Source organism: Mesoplodon bidens, assembly GCF_964165515.1.
Source record: "Mesoplodon bidens genome assembly, chromosome: 4".
Lineage (NCBI taxonomy): Eukaryota > Metazoa > Chordata > Mammalia > Artiodactyla > Ziphiidae > Mesoplodon > Mesoplodon bidens.
The window spans coordinates 107,213,770-107,234,185 of NC_138160.1; the positions used below are offsets into that span (position 1 = coordinate 107,213,770).

General features: G+C 39.8%; 1 protein-coding gene across 1 annotated transcript in view; it reads left to right on the plus strand.

Moving 5' to 3' along the window:
- LMNB1 (lamin B1) overlaps nucleotides 1-20,416 on the plus strand; it is a 70,772-nt gene that overhangs the window by 36,642 nt on the left and 13,714 nt on the right. The window contains exons 5-8 of the mRNA XM_081233275.1: nucleotides 1,726-1,896; nucleotides 3,313-3,438; nucleotides 18,060-18,280; nucleotides 19,359-19,584. Of these exons, the coding sequence (XP_081089401.1) occupies nucleotides 1,726-1,896; nucleotides 3,313-3,438; nucleotides 18,060-18,280; nucleotides 19,359-19,584 (744 nt within the window). The remainder of the gene's footprint in view (nucleotides 1-1,725; nucleotides 1,897-3,312; nucleotides 3,439-18,059; nucleotides 18,281-19,358; nucleotides 19,585-20,416) is intronic.

Sequence of the window (20,416 nt, forward strand, 5' to 3'; positions counted from 1 at the left end):
ATTTTTGGCTGCATTGGGTCGTCGTTGCCGCACGTGGGCTTTCTCTAGTTGCGGCGAGCGGGGGCTACTCTTTGTTGTGGTTCACGGGCTTCTCATTGCAGTGGCTTCTTTTGTTGCCAAGCACGGGCTCTAGGCACTCGGGCTTCAGTAGTTGTGGCGCACAGGCTTAGTTGCTCCACGGCATGTGGGATCTTCCTGGACTAGGGCTTGAACCCGTGTCCCCCTGCATTGGCAGGCGGATTGTTAACCACAGCACCACCAGGGAAGTCCCTGTCATATAATTATTAACTACAGTTCTGCTTATAAATTGAAGTATCTTTATATTAAGTTGACCTACATTTTTGTTTTGTTTTGTTAAAATTGTCCGTGATCTATTATTTCTTACTTTTGACGCTGTGTGTACTCCTGCATCTTTAAACCAGGAGTTGAGTATTTTTTTCTTTGTAAGTCACTGATTTGACATAAAATGTTAAGTGAAAAACGGCGTCAGTAAAAAGTAATTTAGTATTTTTAGAATGTTTGGGTAGCAACTTTGAATTTTGGGGTTTTGCCTTTTTGAGAATGAATTTAAAATATTCCTCATTTCTTTTTTTTAACATGGAGAATAAAATTCTATGCAATAAATATACCTAAATTCCTTATTATGAACAGTTTAGGGGTAAGAAAGAGGAAGGAGAAAAACAGGAAGAAGAGGAAAGGAGGCAGAGAAAGGGCAAAATAATTAGTAGGTACTCAATATTTGTTGAACTAAACCTTTCATTTGCATATTTTCATGATTTAAGTATCATTCATGTCATCAAATAGATGTGAGCCTTGGGAGATTAATGGCAGAACTGGAATTTGAACCCTGGTTTTCTGATTCTATCGAGTGCATCTTCCTCTGGTTAAAAGAAAAATGAGGAAGAAAAACTGCACGCTGTAATATGATACAGAAACATCTTCTTCTTATATCCCCCTCTTGTGGCCTCTTTAATTATTGCCATTAAAGACAGATCTGTTGTATTTTCAGAGCTAGAAGCTAGAATGAAAATTTTATCCTTGGACTTGTGTTCCTAGCCATTCAAGTTTGGATAGTTCCTTAAAACATAATGTGAAGGATTATGCCTATTATTTCTATTCTTTAATAGTGAATTGTCATATGTACTTGAGATAGCAACGTAATATTGTCAATAAGATTCTGTATCAATTAATGTTGATACCTTAACACTACCAGCTGTTAGGATAAGTCATGTAAATTAGCTTGCTCTGTCTATTACATCTTAGTATGCCTAAGAAAAGTTTTATTATGTATAAATCTTCCAGTTGAAGTTTTGCTGATAAGTTTCTAACTTATCTTGTAGATTTTTTTCAGAGTTGTCCTTAGTATCATCAGTACAATTTAGAAAAATAATTACGTGCTAGTCAGTGTACCTAGTTATCCACGATTGCATTGTACTTTAGTAAGTCTTCCAGCCATTCCTTGCCTTTAGAGAAATAAATAGGTATGCTACTGAAAAAAACATAAAATTCCTAGGGCTTGAGATGCTACCATTTCTGTCATTAGTTCCAGCTCAAAAATCTTCTCACTTGAAAATGAAGGCAAAAAAGTATCTATTCACATACTTGCCCTAGGACAAAACATGAGGAGCTTGGTGTGTAATACTTCAGATGGCCTTGATGTCACTCAGACTTATACCAGTGCAGCTATGGTAAGTAACTTGGTTTTATGTCATTTTTCCCCCCTAGGAGATTAATGAGACCAGAAGGAAGCATGAAACTCGCTTGGTAGAGGTGGATTCTGGGCGTCAGGTTGAGTATGAGTACAAGCTGGCTCAAGCCCTTCATGAGATGAGAGAGCAACACGATGCCCAAGTCAAGCTGTACAAGGAAGAGCTGGAGCAGACTTACCACGCCAAAGTGAGCAGACTCTTCTAGGGATGGCTTTACACACTTGAAGCCTTTGTTTCATAGTCTCCCTGAGAACGTGACTTGATGTTTGGTTTGTTCTAGTTTTCTTAAATGAATTCCCTTAGTCTCCATGAATATAAAAAATAGATTTTTTTAAGAAAGCAGTTTTTTATAAAGTAAATGTTATTAGAGATTATTCAAAGAAAGTAGGGCTATTCCACTTTTATCAAAGGTAAGGTTTTTCTCTTTGTCCAACTGATCATTCATGTCAAGTCATATTAGTTAAACTCCAGCCATCTGAAAATAGCTTTTCCTTCGGTAACAAGTACTAATCTTGTTGGACTGCATCTAGTTCTGACTTCCATGTCATCATTGTACATAGGTTGTGACCACCACACTTTGGGCTTTTTTGAACAAAGGCCAAATGGACAGTGTCTGCAGTTTCCTCTGCCACTAATTATTCGTTAAAAAAAGACTATAGAAACTTCTCTCTTGTATTAGGAGACAATGCAAAAATTTATTAAATCACTGAGTACGGGCTTTCATAGTAAATAATTTTAGCCCCATGTGTTAAATGTTACATGATTTGATTAAAAAGAGTTATTAGTGGAAGACTTAGAAAATTAGGGTCATAGAGGTGTTGAAAATAATTTCCATTGCATGGCCTCAAATTGTTCATGTTGCTTTAAATCCATGTTATGAAGTAGTAATTGCCTGGTGAGAGGGAGAGATCTTTTAATCCCTACATTTAGTTGTTCCGCACTTACTCAGTGCTGGCATTGTGCTGGGCAGTGACAGAGCTAAAGTAAGGATCAGTCGGTCAAAGAGACTCTGGCCTCAAAGGGAGCCAAGGAGGAGCCATACATTAAAAATGTGCCTGAGACACATGCAGAACAGAATGCTGTGGGCATTTGGAGGAGCGGGATATTGTTTCTACCAGAGGAGCTGTTTTTTTGCTTCTGAAAGGAAGTGTGTCTGTTTGGTTTGAAATAACCTCTTAATTAGTACTTTCTGCTTATTGCTTTATATTCTGTATCAGATTTGGTGGGTTAGGGGTGTATGATGCTTGTTGTCCTACAAATGCCACCACAGTTAAATTGCTCCTGTTCAGTCTCCTTATTAGCAGTGTTGTCTGAGACATTAGAGATATAATGGATGAAATATTGAAGCACTAAATTTTGGGTAAAGACCCAGGTATATCAGCATTGTTAAGCTCCTATATTGGGAATTGAGCCGAAAAGGCAGAAAGACTTTTAAGGTAATTCATAACACATCAGCAAACTTCATGATGCTTTTCCTGTTTCATCAACTAGTTACTGGCAGGGTTTAGGTTTGAAATGAGAAGCCTTGAGATGAATCATGGTTCCTCATTTGTTTGTTCTAATTCACTAGATAAAACTGACTATGGTCTGCTTCCCTATTTAGCTTGAGAATGCCAGACTGTCGTCAGAGATGAATACATCTACTGTCAATAGTGCCAGGGAAGAACTGATGGAAAGTCGTATGAGAATTGAGAGTCTCTCATCTCAGCTTTCTAATCTACAGAAAGAGGTAAGTAAGCATGGGAGTTGTACTTGAAGGCCACTTCCACCACGGTAGTCTACCTGCTCAGCTCTGCCTGAAATCACTTTTCAAAGAGGATAGTATTTTCCTGAATTCTGGTTTCAGAGTGCTGTCCAGATTTTTTTCTATTCGTCATTTCATAAGCATCCTCTGAGCAGAGACTGTTGTTCCTGACCTAATAGATTACTCAGAGCTGCCCTTGAGGGTGCAACCTGCTGGCTTATTCCTTGGGTTTACCCCAGGTTTTCTGACCCATCCAGCAGCCTGATCTCTACATAGTGCTCTTTCCAACGTACTCTTTTTCATCCCATTTAGAAACCATAATGAAGAAAAACCTGTAGAAATTCTGTGTGGGTGGTAAATGCTTTGTGTTTCTAGACAAATTCTTTCCGTGCTTAGAATACCCAATAGTTAGTATCTTGGGAAGTAGCATCAATTTGCTTCTTAGTTAAGAATTTAGTGACTCATTGATTCATTGGCACGCCTGTTGCATGACTGTTACTGGTTGTGTTGATGGGTGCCTGTCAGTATGTGATGGTGCACTCTTGAGTGCAGTGTAAGCAGGTGTGGACACTGCCTGAAATCTGGTTTTTAGTCTGAGGGTGATGTCGATGTGCACACAAAATACATATACAACCATATAAGAATGCAGAATGTTTTGATCATCTGCTCACCTTAATTACTTGGGAAGTAACTTAAGCTTCTGTTTTCCTTAAGGGAGGAAATTTTGTTGTTTTAAATTTTCCACATGAGTAAACTTTTTTATTCTTGATTAAGCTTTCTTTTTCTTTTGTTTTTAGTAATATTCTTTTCTGATTGTAAAACTGAAGACATTTATTGTAGGAATGTAGAAAGCAATGAGTTATGTAAAACAGGGTGATGTAAAAAAAGTTAATTAAAAAATAGAAGTTTTTACAATGCCTATCATGTGTACTTTATTACTCACAACATAAATTTAAAAATTATTTTGGACCTATTTTGTTCTGATAGTATTTTGAAGTTTTCATGTAACAGTAGAGCTGGAAGGACAAGGAACTTTGAGTTCATTCAGTCTGACCACAGACCTGGGTGAGTTTAATGACCGGCCCAGAGACTGTAGGCTGATAAATGGGTTTCTTTCATAGTTCCCAGTTTTTCCCTTTACACCTCACTCTCTTCAAAGATTTTCTTTTAAGAATTTAACAATCTCACCACCTAGACGGGTGGGATAGGGAGGGTGGGAGGGAGACTCAAGAGGGAGGAGATATGGGGATATATGTATATGTATAGCTGATTCACTTTGTTATAAAGCAGAAATTAACACACCATTGTAAAGCAATTATACTCCAATAAAGATGTTAAAAAAAAAAGAATTTGGCCTTTCAGAGAATGCCTGTGAGAATAAGTGCATTCTAGAAAAAAAGAAAATAATTTAACAATCTCTTTTCCATTGCACCATTTAATAGGTACCTTTCCAAAAATAGTCCTGTCTGTTTTTACTCTGAGTTGACATTTACTACTTTTATCCATCTAATAAATCATATTCTAATTATCCCCTCTTCCTCAATTTTACAATTCCCGGCCTTTGGGGGGGTGGGGGGATGTGGCCGGTGCTTAATCCACTTGATTATGCTAGGTATGGATGTTTTACAGATGAAGAGACTAAGACTTGCCTGTGGTTAAATAGTGGTAGGCTCTGAAATTTGGTAGCTACATCTTCTGACTCAGGTCCAGGGCTGTTTCCCTGGTAGTTATGTTCCCATCTTTGCAAGTTTTTTGGTTAACTTCAGGTTAGTGGTTTTTAAAAAATGTTAGGCAGGGCCCTGGAGGTTTTGAGGAGTTCACTCCTTAGGAAATAGGAGAGAAGCACCTCCTTCAGCCAGAATAGTTTTAAATTTCTATCTAAATTTCAGGGGGATGGGGAATGATCCTTTCATCTATTCATTACTGGTATCAGATTTTATGATAAATAATGTATCTTGAGGGATATCTCCTTTGGTTGATAAATTTTAACCTTAAAAAGATCACCAAAAAGAAAAAAGCCACATATTTTTCGTACTGTATATCTTATTTGTATTTGTTGTGGTGTCTTAGTTTCTTCATGCTGCATGTTAGGCCATAGAACTTCCTTTTTGGTTAAGTGACTCATGTTAGGGAAGTACTTCTTTAGTTATACTTAAAATTGACATAGCCTTTATTTTTTATTTAAAAATTATTTTAAACATCTTTATTGGAGTATAATTGCTTTACAATGGTGTGTTAGTTTCTGCTTTATAACAAAGTGAATAAGCTATACATATACATATATCCCCATATCTCCTCCCTCTTGCTTCTCCCTCCCACCCTCCCTATCCCACCTCTCTAGGTGGTCACAAAGCACTGAGCTGATCTCCCTGTGCTATGCAGCCGCTTCCCACTAGTTACCTATTTTACATTTGGTAGTATATATAAGTCCATGCCACTCTCTCACTTTGTCCCAGCTTACCCTTCCCCCTCCCCGTGTCCTCAAGTCCATTCGCTATGTCTGCCTCTTTGTTCCTGTCGTGCCCCTAGGTTCTTCAGAACTATCTTTTCTTTTTAGATTCCATATATGTGTTAGCATACGGTATTTGTTTTTCTCTTTCTGACTTACTTCACTCTGTATGACGGACTCTACGTCCATCCACCTCACTACAAATAACTCAGTTTTGTTTCTTTTTGTGGCTGAGTAATATTCCATTGTATATATGTGCCACATGTCCTTTATCCATTCATCTGTCAATGGACACTTAGGTTGCTTCCATGTCCTGGCTATTGTAAATAGAGCTGCAATGAACATTGTGGTACATGACTCTTTTTTTTTTTTTAAATTAGTTTCTGCTTTATAACAAAGTGAATCAGTTATACATATACATCTGTTCCCATATCCCTTCCCTCTTGTGTCTCCCTCCCTCCCACCCTCCCTATCCCACCCCTCCAGGCGGTCACAAAGCACCGAGCTGGTCTCCCTGTGCTATGTGGCTGCTTCCCACTAGCTATCTACCTTACGTTTGGTAGTGTATATATGTCCATGCCTCTCTCTCGCTTTGTGGCAGCTTACCCTTACCCCTCCCCATATCCTCAAGTCCATTCTCAAGTAGGTCTGTGTCTTTATTCCTGTTTTACCCCTAGGTTCTTCATGACATTTTTTTTTCTTAAATTCCATATATATGTGTTAGCATACGGTATTTGTCTTTCTCTTTCTGACTTACTTCACTCTGTATGACAGACTCTAGGTCTATCCACCTCATTACAAATAGCTCAATTTCGTTTCTTTTTATGGCTGAGTAATATTCCATTGTATATATGTGCCACATCTTCTTTATCCATTCATCCGATGATGGACACTTAGGTTGTTTCCATCTCCGGGCTATTGTAAATAGAGCTGCAATGAACATTTTGGTACATGTCTCTTTTTGAATTATGGTTTCCTCAGGGTATATGCCCAGTAGTGGGATTGCTGGGTCATATGGTAGTTCTATTTGTAGTTTTTTAAGGAACCTCCATACTGTTCTCCATAGTGGCTGTACCAATTCACATTCCCACCAGCAGTGCAAGAGTGTTCCCTTTTCTCCACACCCTCTCCAGCATTTATTGTTTCTAGATTTTTTGATGATGGCCATTCTGACTGGTGTGAGATGATATCTCATTGTAGTTTTGATTTGCATTTCTCTAATGATTGATGTTGAGCATTCTTTCATGTGTTTGTTGGCAGTCTGTATATCTTTGGAGAAATGTCTATTTAGGTCTTCTGCCCATTTTTGGATTGGGTTGTTTGTTTTTTTGCTATTGAGCTGCATGAGCTGCTTATAAATTTTGGAGATTAATCCTTTGTCAGTTGCTTCATTTGCAACTTCATTTGCAAATATTTTCTCCCATTCTGAGGGTTGTCTGTTGGTCTTCTTTATGGTTTCCTTTGCTGTGCAAAAGCTTTGAAGTTTCATTAGGTCCCATTTGTTTATTTTTGTTTTTATTTCCATTTCTCTGGGACGTGGGTCAAAAAGGATCTTGCTGTGATTTATGTCATAGAGTGTTCTGCCTATGTTTTCCTCTAAGAGTTTGATAGTTTCTGGCCTTACATTTAGGTCTTTAATCCATTTTGAGTTTATTTTTGTGTATGGTGTTAGGGAGTGTTCTAATTTTATTCTTTTACATGTAGCTGTCGAGTTTTCCCAGCACCACTTATTGAAGAGGCTGTCTTTTCTCCATTGTATATTCTTGCCTCCTTTATCAAAAATAAGGTGACCATATGTGCGTGGGTTTATCTCTGGGCTTTCTATCCTGTTCCATTGATCTGTCTTTCTGTTTTTGTGCCAGTACCATACTGTCTTGATTACTGTAGCTTTGTAGTATAGTCTGAAGTCCGGGAGCCTGATTCCTCCAGCTCTGTTTTTCTTTCTGAAGATTGCTTTGGCTATTTGGGGTCTTTTGTGTTTCCAAACAAATTGCGAAATTTTTGGTCCTAGTTCTGTGAAAAATGCCATTGGTAGTTTGATAGGGATTGCATTGAATCTGTAGATCGCTTTGCGTAGTATAGTCATTTTCACAATGTTGATTCTTCCAATCCAAGGACATGGTATATCTCTCCATCTATTTGTATCATCTTTAATTTCTTTCATCAGTGTCTTATAATTTTCTGCATACAGGTCTTTTGTCTCCTTAGGTAGGTTAATTCCTAGGTATTTTATTCTTTTTGTTGCAGTGGTAAATGGGAGTGTTTCCTTAATTTCTCTTTCAGATTTTTCATCATTAGTGTATAGGAATGCAAGAGATTTCTGTGCATTAATTTTGTGTCCTGCTACTTTACCAAATTCATTGATTAGCTCTAATAGTTTTCTGGTATCATCTTTAGGATTCTTCTCTATATATAGTATCATGTCATCTGCAAACAGTGACAGCTTTACTTCTTTTCCGATTTGTATTCCTTTTCTTTTTCTTCTCTGATTGTTGTGGGTAAAAGTTCCAAAACTATGTTGAATAATAGTGGTGAGAGTGGGCAACCTTGTCTTGTTCCTGATCTTAGAGGAAGTGGTTTCACTTTTTCACCACTGAGAACAATGTTGGCTGTGAGTTTGTCATAAATGGCCTTTATTATGTTGCGGTAAGTTCCCTCTGCCTACTTTTTGGAGGGTTTTTATCATAAATGGGTGTTGAATTTTGTTAAAAGCTTTTTCTGCATCTATTGAGATGATCTTATGGTTTTTCTCCTTCAGTTTGTTAATATGGTTTATCACATTGATTTGCGTATATTGAAGAATCCTTGCATTCCTGGGGTAAACCCCACTTGATCATGCTGTATGATCCTTTTAATGTGCTGTTGGATTCTGTTTGCTAGTATTTTGTTGAGCATTTTTGCATCTATGTTCATCAGTAATATTGGCCTGTAGTTTTCTTTCTTTGTGACATCTTTGTCTGGTTTTGGTATTAGGGTGATGGTTGCCTTGTAGAATGAATTTAGGAGTGTTCCTCCCTCTGCTATATTTTGGAAGAGTTTGAGACGAATAGGTGCTCTTCTCTAAATGTATGATAGAATTTGCCTGTGAAGCCATCTGGTCCTGGGCTTTTCTTTGTTGGAAGATTTTTAATCACAGTCTCAATTTCAGTGCCTGTGATTGGTCTGTTTAAAATTTTCTATTTCTTCCTGGTTCAGTCTCGGAAGGTTGTGCTTTTCTAAGAATTTGTCCATTTCTTCCAGGTTGTCCATTTTATTGGCATATAGTTGCTTGTAGTAATCTCTCATGATCCTTTGTATTTCTGCAGTGTCAGTTGTTACTTCGCCTTTTTCATTTCTAATTGTACTGATTTGAGTCTTCTCCCTTTTTTTCTTCATGAGTCTGGCTAATGGTTTATCAATTTTGTTTATCTTCTCAAAGAACCAGCCTTTAGTTTCATTGATCTTTTCTATTGTGTCCTTCATTTCTTTTTCATTTATTTCTGATCTGGTCTTTATGATTTCTTTCTTTCTAACTTAGGGGTGTTTTTGTTCTTTCTCTAATTGCTTTAGGTGTAAGGTTAGGTTGTGTATTTGAGATGTTTGTTGTTTTTTGCGGTAGGATTTTATTGCTATAAACTTCCCTCTTAGAACTGCTTTTGCTGCATCCCATAGGTTTTGGGTCATTGTGTTTTCATTGTCATTAGTTTCTAGGTATTTTTTGATTTCCTCTTTGATTTCTTCAGTGATCTCTTGCTTAGGTAGTAGTGTATTGTTTAGCCTCCATGTGTTTGTATTTTTTACAGATTTTTTCCTGTAATTGATATCTAGTCTCATAACGTTGTGGTCGGAAAAGATACTTGATATGATTTCAGTTTTCTTAAATTTACCAAGGCTTGATTTGTGACCCAAGATGTGATCTATCCTGGAGAATGTTCCATGAGCACTTGAGAAGAAAATATATTCTGTTGTTTTTGTATGGCATGTCCTATAAATATCAGTTAAGTCCATCTTGTTTAATGTATCATTTAAAGCTTGTGTTTCCTTATTTATTTTCATTTTGGATGACCTGTCCATGGTGAAAGTGGGGTGTTGAAGTACCCTACTATGATGGTGTTATTGTCGATTTCCCCTTTTATGGCTGTTAGCATTTGCCTTATGTACTGAGGTGCTCCTATGTTGAGTGCATAAATATTTACAATTGTTATATCTTCTTCTTGGATTGATCCCCTTGATCATTATGTAGTGTCCTTCTTTGTCTCTTTAAAGTCTAATTTGTCTGATATGGGAATTGCTACTCCAGCTTTCTTTTGATTTCCATTTGCATGGAATGTATTTTTCCATCCCCTCACTTTCAGTCTGCATGTGTTACTAGGTCTGAAGTGGGTTTCTTGTAGACAGCATATATACGGGTCTTGTTTTTGTATCCATTCAGCTAGTCTATGTCTTTTGGTTGGAGCTTTTTTTTTTTTTTTGCGGTACACGGGCCTCTCACTGTTGTGGCCTCTCCCGTTGCGGAGCACAGGCTTTGGTCGCGCAGGCTCAGCGGCCATGGCTCGTGGGCCTAGCCGCTCCACGGCACGTGGGATCTTCCCGGACCAGGGCACGAACCCGTGTCCCCTGCATCGGCAGGCAGACTCTCAACCACTGCGCCACCAGGGAAGCCCTGGTTGGAGCATTTAATCCATTTGCGTTTAAGGTAATTATCGATATGTATGTTCCCATTACCATTTTCTTAATTATTTTGGGTTTGTTATTGTAGGTCTTTTCCTTCTTTTGTATTTCCTGCCTAGAGTAGTTCCTTTAGCATTTGTGGTAAAGCTGGTTTGGTGGTGCTGAATTCTCTTAGCTTTTGCTTGTCTGTAAAGATTTTAATTTCTCTGTCGAATCTGAATGAGATCCTTGCTGGGTAGAGTAATCTTGGTTGTACGTTTTTCCCTTTCATCTCTTTAAATATGTCCTGCCACTCCCTTCTGGCTTACAGAGTTTCTGCTGAAAGATCAGCTGTAACCTTATGGGGATTCCCTTGTATGTTATTTGTTGCTTTCCCCTTGCTGCTTTTAATATTTTTTCTTTGTATTTAATTTTTGATAATTTGATTAATATGTGTCTTGGCGTGTTTCTCCTTGGATTTATTCTGTATGGGACTCTCTGCACTTCCTGGACTTGATTCACTATTTCCTTTCCCATGTTAGGGAGGTTTTCAACTACAGTCTCTTCAAATATTTTCTCAGTCCCTTTCTTTTTCTCTTCTTTTTCTGGGACCCCAGTAATTCGAATGTTGGTGCGTTTAATGTTGTACCAGAGGTCTCTAAGACTGTCCTCAATTCTTTTCATTCTTTTTTCTTTATTCTGCTCTGCGGTAGTTATTTCCACTATTTTGTCTTCCAGGTCCATTATCAGTTCTTCTGCCTCAGTTATTCTGCTATTGATTCCTTCTAGAGAATTTTTAATTTCATTTATTGTGTTGTTCATCATTGTTTGTTTTGCTCTTTAGTTTTTCTAGGTCTTGGTTAAACATTTTTTGTGTTTTCTCCATTCTATTTCTAAGATTTTGGATCATCTTTACTATCATTCGTCTGAATTCTTTTTCAGGTAGACTGCCTATTTCCTCTTCATTTGTTGGGTCTGGTGGGTTTTCACCTTGCTCCTTCATCTGCTGTGTATTTCTGTCTTCTCATTTTGCTTAACTTACTGTGTTTGGGGTCTCCTTTTTACAGGCTGCAGGCTCGTAGTTCCCGTTGTTTTTGGTGTCTGTCCCCAGTGGCTAAAGTTGGTTCAGTGGGTTGTGCAGGCTTCCTGGTGGAGGGGATTAGTGCCTGTGTTCTGGTGGATGAGGCTGGATTTTGTCTTTCTGGTGGGCAGGACCACATCCAGTGGTGTGTTTTGGTGTGTCTGTGAACTTATTTTGATTTTAGGCAGCCTCTCTGCTAATGGGTGGGGTTGTGTTCCTGTCATGCTAGTTGTTTGGCATAGGGTGTACATTACTGGAGCTTGCTGGTCGTTGAGTGGAGCTGAGTCTTAGCGTTGAGTTGGTGATCTCTGGGAGAGCTTTTGCTGTTTGATATTACGTGGAGCCGGGAGGTCTTTGGTGGACCAGTGTCCTGAACTTGGCTCTCCCACCTCAGAGGCAAAGGCCTGACACCTGGCTGGAGCACCAGGACCCTGTCAGCCACATGGCTCAGAGGAAAAGGGAGAAAAAAGGAAAGAAAGAGAAAGTGGCAGGGGGTGGTGGTGGTGGTGTGATGAACTGGGAGATTGGGATTGACATATATACAGTAATACGTATAAAATGGATAGCTAAGAAGAACCTGCTTTATAAAAAAATAAATAAAATTCAAAAATTCTAAAAAAAGAAAGATAAAATAGTTATTAAAATAAAAAATAAAAATTAAAAATAAAATAAAATTAAAAAGTAATTAAAAAAAAGAAAGTAGAGAGCAACCAAACCAAAAAACAAATCCACCAATGATAACAAGCATTAAAAACTATACTAATGAAAAAAACAAAAAACAGAAAAAACAGACAGAACTCTAGGACAAATGGTAAAAGCAAAGCTGTACAAAATCTCACAAAGAAGCACACACATACACATTCAGCAAAAGAGAAAAAGGAAAAAATTGTATATATCTATATATAAAAAAAGGAAGAAAGCAACCAAATCAATAAACAAATCTACCAAAGATAATAAACTCTAATTAGTAAACTTAAATAAACGTAAAACCAGAAACAAATGAGATGCAGAAAGCAAACCTCAAGTCTACAGTTGCTCCTGATGTCCACCACCTCAGTTTTGGATGATTTGTTGTCTATTCAGGTATTCCACAGATGCAGGGTACAACAAGTTGATTGTGGAGATTCAATCCACTGCTCATGACGCTTCTGGGGGAAATTTCCCTTTCTCTTCTTTGTTCGCACAGCTCCTGGGGTTCAGCTTTGGAGTTGCCCCCGCCTCTGCGTGTAGGTCACCTGAGGGTGTCTGTTCTTTGCTCAGACAGGACAGGGTTAAAGTAGTAGCTGATTAGGGGGCTCTGGGTCACTCAGGCCGGGAGCGGGGAGGGGTACGGATGCGGGGCGAGCCTGCGGCAGCAGAGGCCAGCATGACATTGCAGCAGCCTGAGGCGCACCGTGTGTTCTCCTGGGGAAGTTGTCCCTGGATCTCGGGACCCTGGCAGTGGCGGGCTGCACAGGCTCTCTGGAGGGGAGGTGTGGATAGTGACCTGCACTTGCACACAGGCTTCTTGGTGGCTACAGCAGCAGCCTTAGCGTTTCATGCCCGTCTGTGGTGTCCACGCTGATAGCCGTGGCTCGCGCCCATCTCTGGAGCTTGTTCAGGTGGTGCCCTGAATCCCCTCTCCTCACATACCCCGAAACAATAGTCCCTTGCCTCTTAGGCAGGTCCAGCCTTTTTCCCGGACTCCCTCCCGGCTAGCTGTGGCGCACTAGCCCCCTTCAGGCTGTGTTCACGCAGCCAACCCCAGTCCTCTCCTTGGGATCTGACCTCTGAAGCCCGAGCCTCAGCTCCCAGACCCCGCCTGCCCTGACGGGTGAGCAGACGAGCCTCTCAGGCTGGTGAGTGCTGGTCGGCACTGATCCTCTGTATGGGAATCTCTCCGCTTTGCCCTCTGCACCCCTTTTGCTGAGCTCTCTTCCGTGGCTCCAAAGCTTCCCCCCTGACCCACCCCCCGCCCCCGACTCCCCCAGTGAAGGGGCCTCCTAGTGTGTGGAAACTTTTCCTCCTTCACAGCTTCCTCCCAGAGGTGCAGGTCCTGTCCATGTTCTTTTGTCTCTGTTTTTTCTTTTTTCTTTTGCCCTACCCAGGTATGTGGGGAGTTTCTTGCCTTTTGGGAAGTCTGAGGTCTTCTGCCAGTGTTCAGTAGGTGTTCTGTAGGAGTTGTTCGACATGTAGATGTATTTCTGATGTATTTGTGGGGAGGAAGGTGATCTCCACGTCTTGCTCCTCTGCCATCTTGAAGACCTTCCTGACATAGCCTTTAAAATGCTGACTTAGAGGGGCTTCCCTGGTAGCACAGTGGTTGAGAGTCTGCCTGCCGACGCAGGGGACGCGGGTTCATGCCCTGGTCTGGGAGGCTCCAACATGCCACAGGGTGGCTGGGCCCGTGAGCCATGGCCACTGAGCCTGTGCGTCCGGAGCCTGTGCTCCGCAACGGGAGAGGCCACAACAGTGAGAGGCCCGCGTACCACAAATAAATAAATAAATAAATAAATAAATAAAATGCTGACTTAGAAAATATTTTTAAAGATTTATATATGATAGTGTTATTATGTTTTGGAATTAGGAGTTTCATATATTGCTTATAGCATTTCTTTCATTTCTATCTAGATATTTGACTTTGGCCAAATTAATTGGTTGGTCAGAGACTGAGTGGCAAAAGTGTCTCCAGTGGCACTTTAAAATTACCTCTACTTTTTGTTTTTCTAACACCCGAACTCTGGAAACTTCTGTTGCAGCTAGATCATAATAAACTGGTACAATTATGTTACATACTTTAAAACAAAGAAAACCCAAGACCATTAGAAACCAGTTAGTAGAGTATCTTAACGGATAGTTTAGTTAGACCTCTTCATTTTCCTAACGTGGATACCAGTTTAGTGAGGTATGTTATAGTTAATGGCAGAATCAGGAAGAAGAATCTAGGTCTGTCTCTCATGTTGTGTTCCTTATATTTCACTACAAAGCAGGTGTAGAGCAGCTATTTAAACTACATTTAACTATTTCTATTTAAAATACAAAACGGGGGCTTCCCTGGTGGCGCAGTGGTTGGGAGTCCGTCTGCCGGTGCGGGGAACGCGGGTTCGTGCCCCGGTCCGGGAGGATCCCGCGTGCCGCGGAGCGGCTGGGCCCGTGAGCCATGGCTGCTGGGCCTGAGCGTCCGGAGCCTGTGCTCCACAACGGGAGAGGCCGCAGCAGTGAGAGGCCCGCGTACCGCAAAAAAAAATAAAATAAAATAAAATACAAAACGACTCAGTAACTTTAAAACTTATTTATACCTAGATTGTGATTTTTCCCTCTTAAAGAACTCTATAACATCAAAGGTGGACAAATAGAGACATTTTGGTGTTTACAAATTGAGGCTTAGAAGTTAAGTCTGAATCTTGGGTGGTTTATGTTCCTTTAGATTCTACCTTGTTGCCTATCTGTTTCTCCCACATGGGAGATAAAAGTGAAGAGATTGATTGAAGAGGAGACGTTTTATTTATTTTTTGGCCACACCACGTGGCCTGTGGGATGTTAGTTCCCCGACCAGGGATCGAACCCGTGCCCCCTGCAGTGAAGTGAGGAATCCTAACCACTGGACCGCCAGGGAGTTCCCAGAGAGGACACATTTTACACTTCTTATATTTTCTTCCTCCAAAAAAAATAATAAGCCTGAGAGGGAGAAAAAATGGATTTTGCAGTTTATAGCCTGGTTTTTTGCAAATGCAGTTAAATGCAAGTTCTCTGAGGCAGGATTTTGTTTAGTATCACTCTTGAGATGAATGCCTGCATCTGATATAGAATGTCTCTGGATTTTAATAAATTGATTGGTTGATTTTTTTTTAATTAAAAAAATTTTTTTGGCTGTGTTGGGTCTTCGTTGCTGCGCATGGGCTTTCTCTAGTTGCAGTGAGCGGCGGCTACTCTTCGTTGCAGTGTGCAGGCTTCCCAATGTGGTGGCTTCTCATGTTGCAGAGCATGGTTTCTAGGCACGTGGGCTTCAGTAGTTGCAGCATGAGGACCCTAGAGCGTGCTGTCTTCAGTAGTTGCGGCACGTGGGTTCTAGGGTGCACTGGCTTCAGTAGTTGTGGTGAGTGGGCTCTAGAGCACAGGCTCAGTAGTTGTGGTGCATGGGCTTAGTTGCTCCGTGGCATATGGGATCTTCCCAGACCAGGGATCGAAGTCCCCTGCATTGGCAGGTGGATTTTTAACCACTGCACCACCAGGGAAGTCCCTGGTTGATTATTTTTTAAATAACCTTTTTAATTTGGCATAATTGTAGATTTACAGAAAAGTTAGAAAGCTGGTACAGACAGTTCCCTTATCTCCCTCCCTGAGTTTTCCCCCATTGTTAGCATCTTAGGTGACAGTGGTTCATTTGTCAAAACTAAGACACTGACATTGGTACATTACTATCAACTAGACTCTAGGCTGTTTGGATTTTACCAGATTTTCTATTACTGTAGTTTTTGTGTTTTAGGATACCACAGGTCTCTGTAAGTCTCCTCTGGTCTATGACAGTTTCTTAGGCTTTCTTTGTTTTTCATGACCTTGAAAGTCTTGAGAAGAACTGTCCAGGTGTCCTGTAGGCTGTCCCCCAATCTAAGTTTGTCTGGTGCTTTTCTCATGATCAGCCTGGGGTTATGGATTTTAAGTGCCCTTCTTGTTATTGTTACATCATATCAGGGATTACGTGACATACACACAACGTCACTGGTGATGTTAACCGTCATCACTGATTAAGACAGTGTTTGCCAGGTTTCTCCACTGTTAAGTTACTATTTTTGCCTTTCCATACTCTGTTCTTGGGAAGCAAGTCACTAAGTCCATCCCACTCTCAAGGGTAAAGGGCAGGAATTTAGCTCCACATCCTGAAGAAAGTATTTACCTTTATTAAATGGAATTCTTTTGTAAAGATTCATCTTTTTTCCCCTCTATTTGTATATTTATTTATTCATTCATTTGTTTATATCAGTATGGACTCATGGAAATGTTTTTATAAAATGCTTTTTAATATAATATCGAATACTACATTGTTTTATTGGCTCAGATTGTTCTAGCTTTGGCTATAAGGAGTTCTGTCTGATTGGCTACCATGTTCCCCCTTTTTTTGAGCACTTCTTTACTTTCTGGTTCTATAAGATGCTCTAGGCTCATCTTGTATTTTCCCTGCCCCAGCACTAGAATCAGCTATTTCTGCAAGTAGCCCTGGTTCTTTTTATTGGAGAGGCATCTAGAAATTAAGATCTGGGCACTGAGTATGCTCAGTGGTATTGGGGTGTCATTGTTTCTAGGCCTGCTTATGGGCAGAGCTAGGTAATAAATGTGTATATGCTAACCCATGTTTACACATTTATCTGTAATTGTATCTCTGTCCACTTGTGTTTATATTAAGGTAACCAAGAGTTTATACATATGTCTCTGACTCTAACCCTGTACCACTGGGTTCACTTTAGGCTTTCTTCCTTGCTTACCTGTAACTGCTCTCTGAGAGTAAGAAACCTGGTTTCTGCCATCCCGTTTACTTACTTGTCCAGCCCCAGTATACATGCAAAGTAATTTCAAATTTTTTAATCTGTACCCCTGTGAGAAATAAATTCACTAACCTGGAGTGTAGTGTTTCTGCATAACATAGAGCTGCTTTTTATCTTTAGCCTTCTAGATTTAACTTTTGCACAGTATGTGCCCTTTCTCTCCTGCTTTGATGTGCAGGTGCTTGTGATTTAAGGGCCTAAGCTATACATCAGTCTTTCTGAGTTGATTACCTTTGTTATTTTCTGAGGTTATGGAGATGAATTCTGTCTTGGAGAAATACAGATGAATAATTACCTAGTGAACCACAGGGTTTCTAAGATGAACCTTCTGGTATAGGATGTGTGATTTTTCATTTTTTTAATACCAAATATGAAGTTTCTATGTTTACAATAATATTTCCAGACTACCATATATCATATAGTCTTTGCATGCTGATTGAGTGTGGGAAGGAACAACAGTTCTAAAGTGGTAACCGGAATCGCTTTTCTTCAGTTTCTGAACAGTTCCAGCAGTTCTCCAAAAGATACTAGGTTCCTTTTGTCAATGAGTTTTCTATCTTTTAATTCTTTACTTTTGTTACTTTATACTTTTGAGCTAAATGGTTTGCAGGGGAGCCAGACTTGACTTTTACTAAAACCACAGCTTATAATTTTGTTTTATTTGGTCAAGTAAAGAAAACTTGTATGTACATTTATGACACATTTGATGAATATATCTTTTTCTAGCCTTTTTATAAGATAAAACTTTCCCGAGGGCTGTATTTTGTATTGGAGAAATTTTGGTTTTTAATTTCTTAAAATAAAAATTTTCTTGGATTCTGGTGTCAGAGATTGGATTTGTTCCAGTCCAGGAAATAGTTTAGAATAGCTGCCTTGTGCTAATGTTGGAATGTTCCTAGAAAGTAAATGTGTTCCCTTGAATCTTAAGTCTAGAGCATGTTTGGAGAGGATTCAAGAGTTGGAGGACTTACTTGCTAAAGAAAGAGACAACTCTCGCCGCATGCTGTCTGACAAAGAGAGAGAGATGGCGGAAATACGGGATCAGATGCAGCAACAGCTGAATGATTATGAACAACTTCTTGATGTAAAGTTAGCCCTGGACATGGAAATCAGTGCGTACAGGAAGCTCTTAGAAGGCGAAGAAGAGAGGTGAGTAACTTAGTTGTCACCCTACCTCATAGTCTGCTTTTTGCCCCCACCCTTTCTATTTAAAGAAAAGTAAATAGTTTTTTTTTTTTTAACAATTAAGGCAACTTTAAATATTTTCTTGTTTTTTTAATACCTAGCTGTAGAGATAGGTAGTAATAGATCATACTTTTACCTCAACAATAGAACATGTTCAAGCAGTCTTATTATTTTAAATGCTGAACTCTGTCAGAATAGAGTTGAACTGTGTCAGGATAGAGTCTTTCCTTTGAGATTTAAAATGTTTTGATAATTTAATATGTTGCAAAATATCCAATTTGCTGAAAGAGACTTTATACTTATTTTTCAAATCTGGTTAGTGTATTAATCCTTTTATACCTTTTCTGAGAATAAAGTTCCAAAGGGAAAGTGTCTGATTTAGAATAAAAGCCATTTACTTTCAGTATTGTATACATTGTTATTGTAATTTTATAAAAAGAAAATGCAGGTATGAAAAACTTAAGGAAAGTATACTAAATGTAACAGGGGTTGTGGTAGGGTGGTGGTAGATGACATGCTCACCCCAATGTCCTCCCCTCATCTCCCCACCCCCTGGTTTTCCAAACTTCCTGCATTATGGTTATAGTCTATTCCTACCTAAAACATTCAAATAATACTTTTTTAAAAAGAAAAATAAATATTATGACAGTGGGCATTGTAGCACAAATAAGTTTCTCTTCGTTAAGATGTATGTTGGGGCTTCCCTGGTGGCACAGTGGTTGAGAGTCCACCTGCCGATGCAGGGGACATGGGTTCGTGCTCCGGTCCGGGAGGATCCCACATGCCGCGGAGCGGCTGGGCCCGTGAGCCATGGCCGCTGAGCTTGTGCATCCGGAGCCTGTGCTCCGCAACGGGAGAGGCCACAACGGTGAGAGGCCCACGTACCGCAAAAAAAAAAAAAAAAAAAGTATGTTGGCTTTGTCTAACAGATTGTCATTAATGTTTTGCTTTAGTAATGCATGTGCAGGATATTAATATCCTTTTTTTAAGGTAGGAAGGGCATATGTGTTTCATAATTGGAATGTTTTATTCTTCCATGTAGATTGAAGCTCTCTCCGAGCCCTTCTTCCCGTGTGACAGTATCACGCGCATCCTCGAGTCGCAGCGTGCGTACAACCAGAGGGAAGCGGAAGAGAGTGGACGTGGAAGAATCCGAGGCCAGCAGTAGTGTCAGCATCTCTCATTCTGCCTCAGCCACTGGGAATGTCTGCATTGAAGAGATAGATGTTGATGGGAAATTTATCCGCTTGAAGAACACTTCCGAACAGGTGGAAACACAGACCCCTTTTTGTCCAGCGTGGCTTTGCTGATTGGTGTCTTGCAATTGTAATAACTTCTCAGCCTTTATTTGGATTCAGGCTTTGTGGAATAAAAGTTTCCCTCTCCTTTTTAACCTAAATTCATGAAGTGTAGTATAAATTTAAATAGGAGGAGGAAGAGGGATGGTGTGCTTCGTAGTTTAAAGATTTTATTCTTTAGCTCTTCTTTAGAGAGCCAGGGCTTTTTTTCACATCTGGTCATTTTGTCACCATGGCCTTCCTAAGGATGAATTATTAATATTCCCTGTCCTACCTAGCCAGATTTGTGAAGAAGTTAGATTATGGGTATAGATGCTAAATATTCTTTCCCAGCTGTTAATTTTATGGAAGGAAGGAAATACGAGCCCAGACTCGGACACGTGTAGGGAGTGTTTTTCTCTCTAAATAAATGAATGAATAGTACTGATTTAATTTATATCAAGACTAGTATGAAGCCCTATCTTGAAATTATTTGTTTAAAAGTAAACATAAAATATTCATAGCAGGGAATTCTGAACTTTTGCGCTGGGGCTTTTGAGAGCTCAGTAGTGGAGGTCTTGGGAAGACCCTGGCTAGGCATCATTGAGCTGGGGTCGTGAAGGGGTATCAGGTGATGCCAGAGGAAGGCAGGTCTGGGGTGTAGTGGGGATGCAGTGGGATGGATGTCACTTCCAGAAGCACGTTCAGGATTTGTAAAATGTTTGTAAAACCACTCCTTTTCTCACCAAAGCTATTGAAACTATCTTGCATGTGGTTGAATAAATACTTTGGATGGGCAAAGGAGCTTTAGCAGTCCTGATAT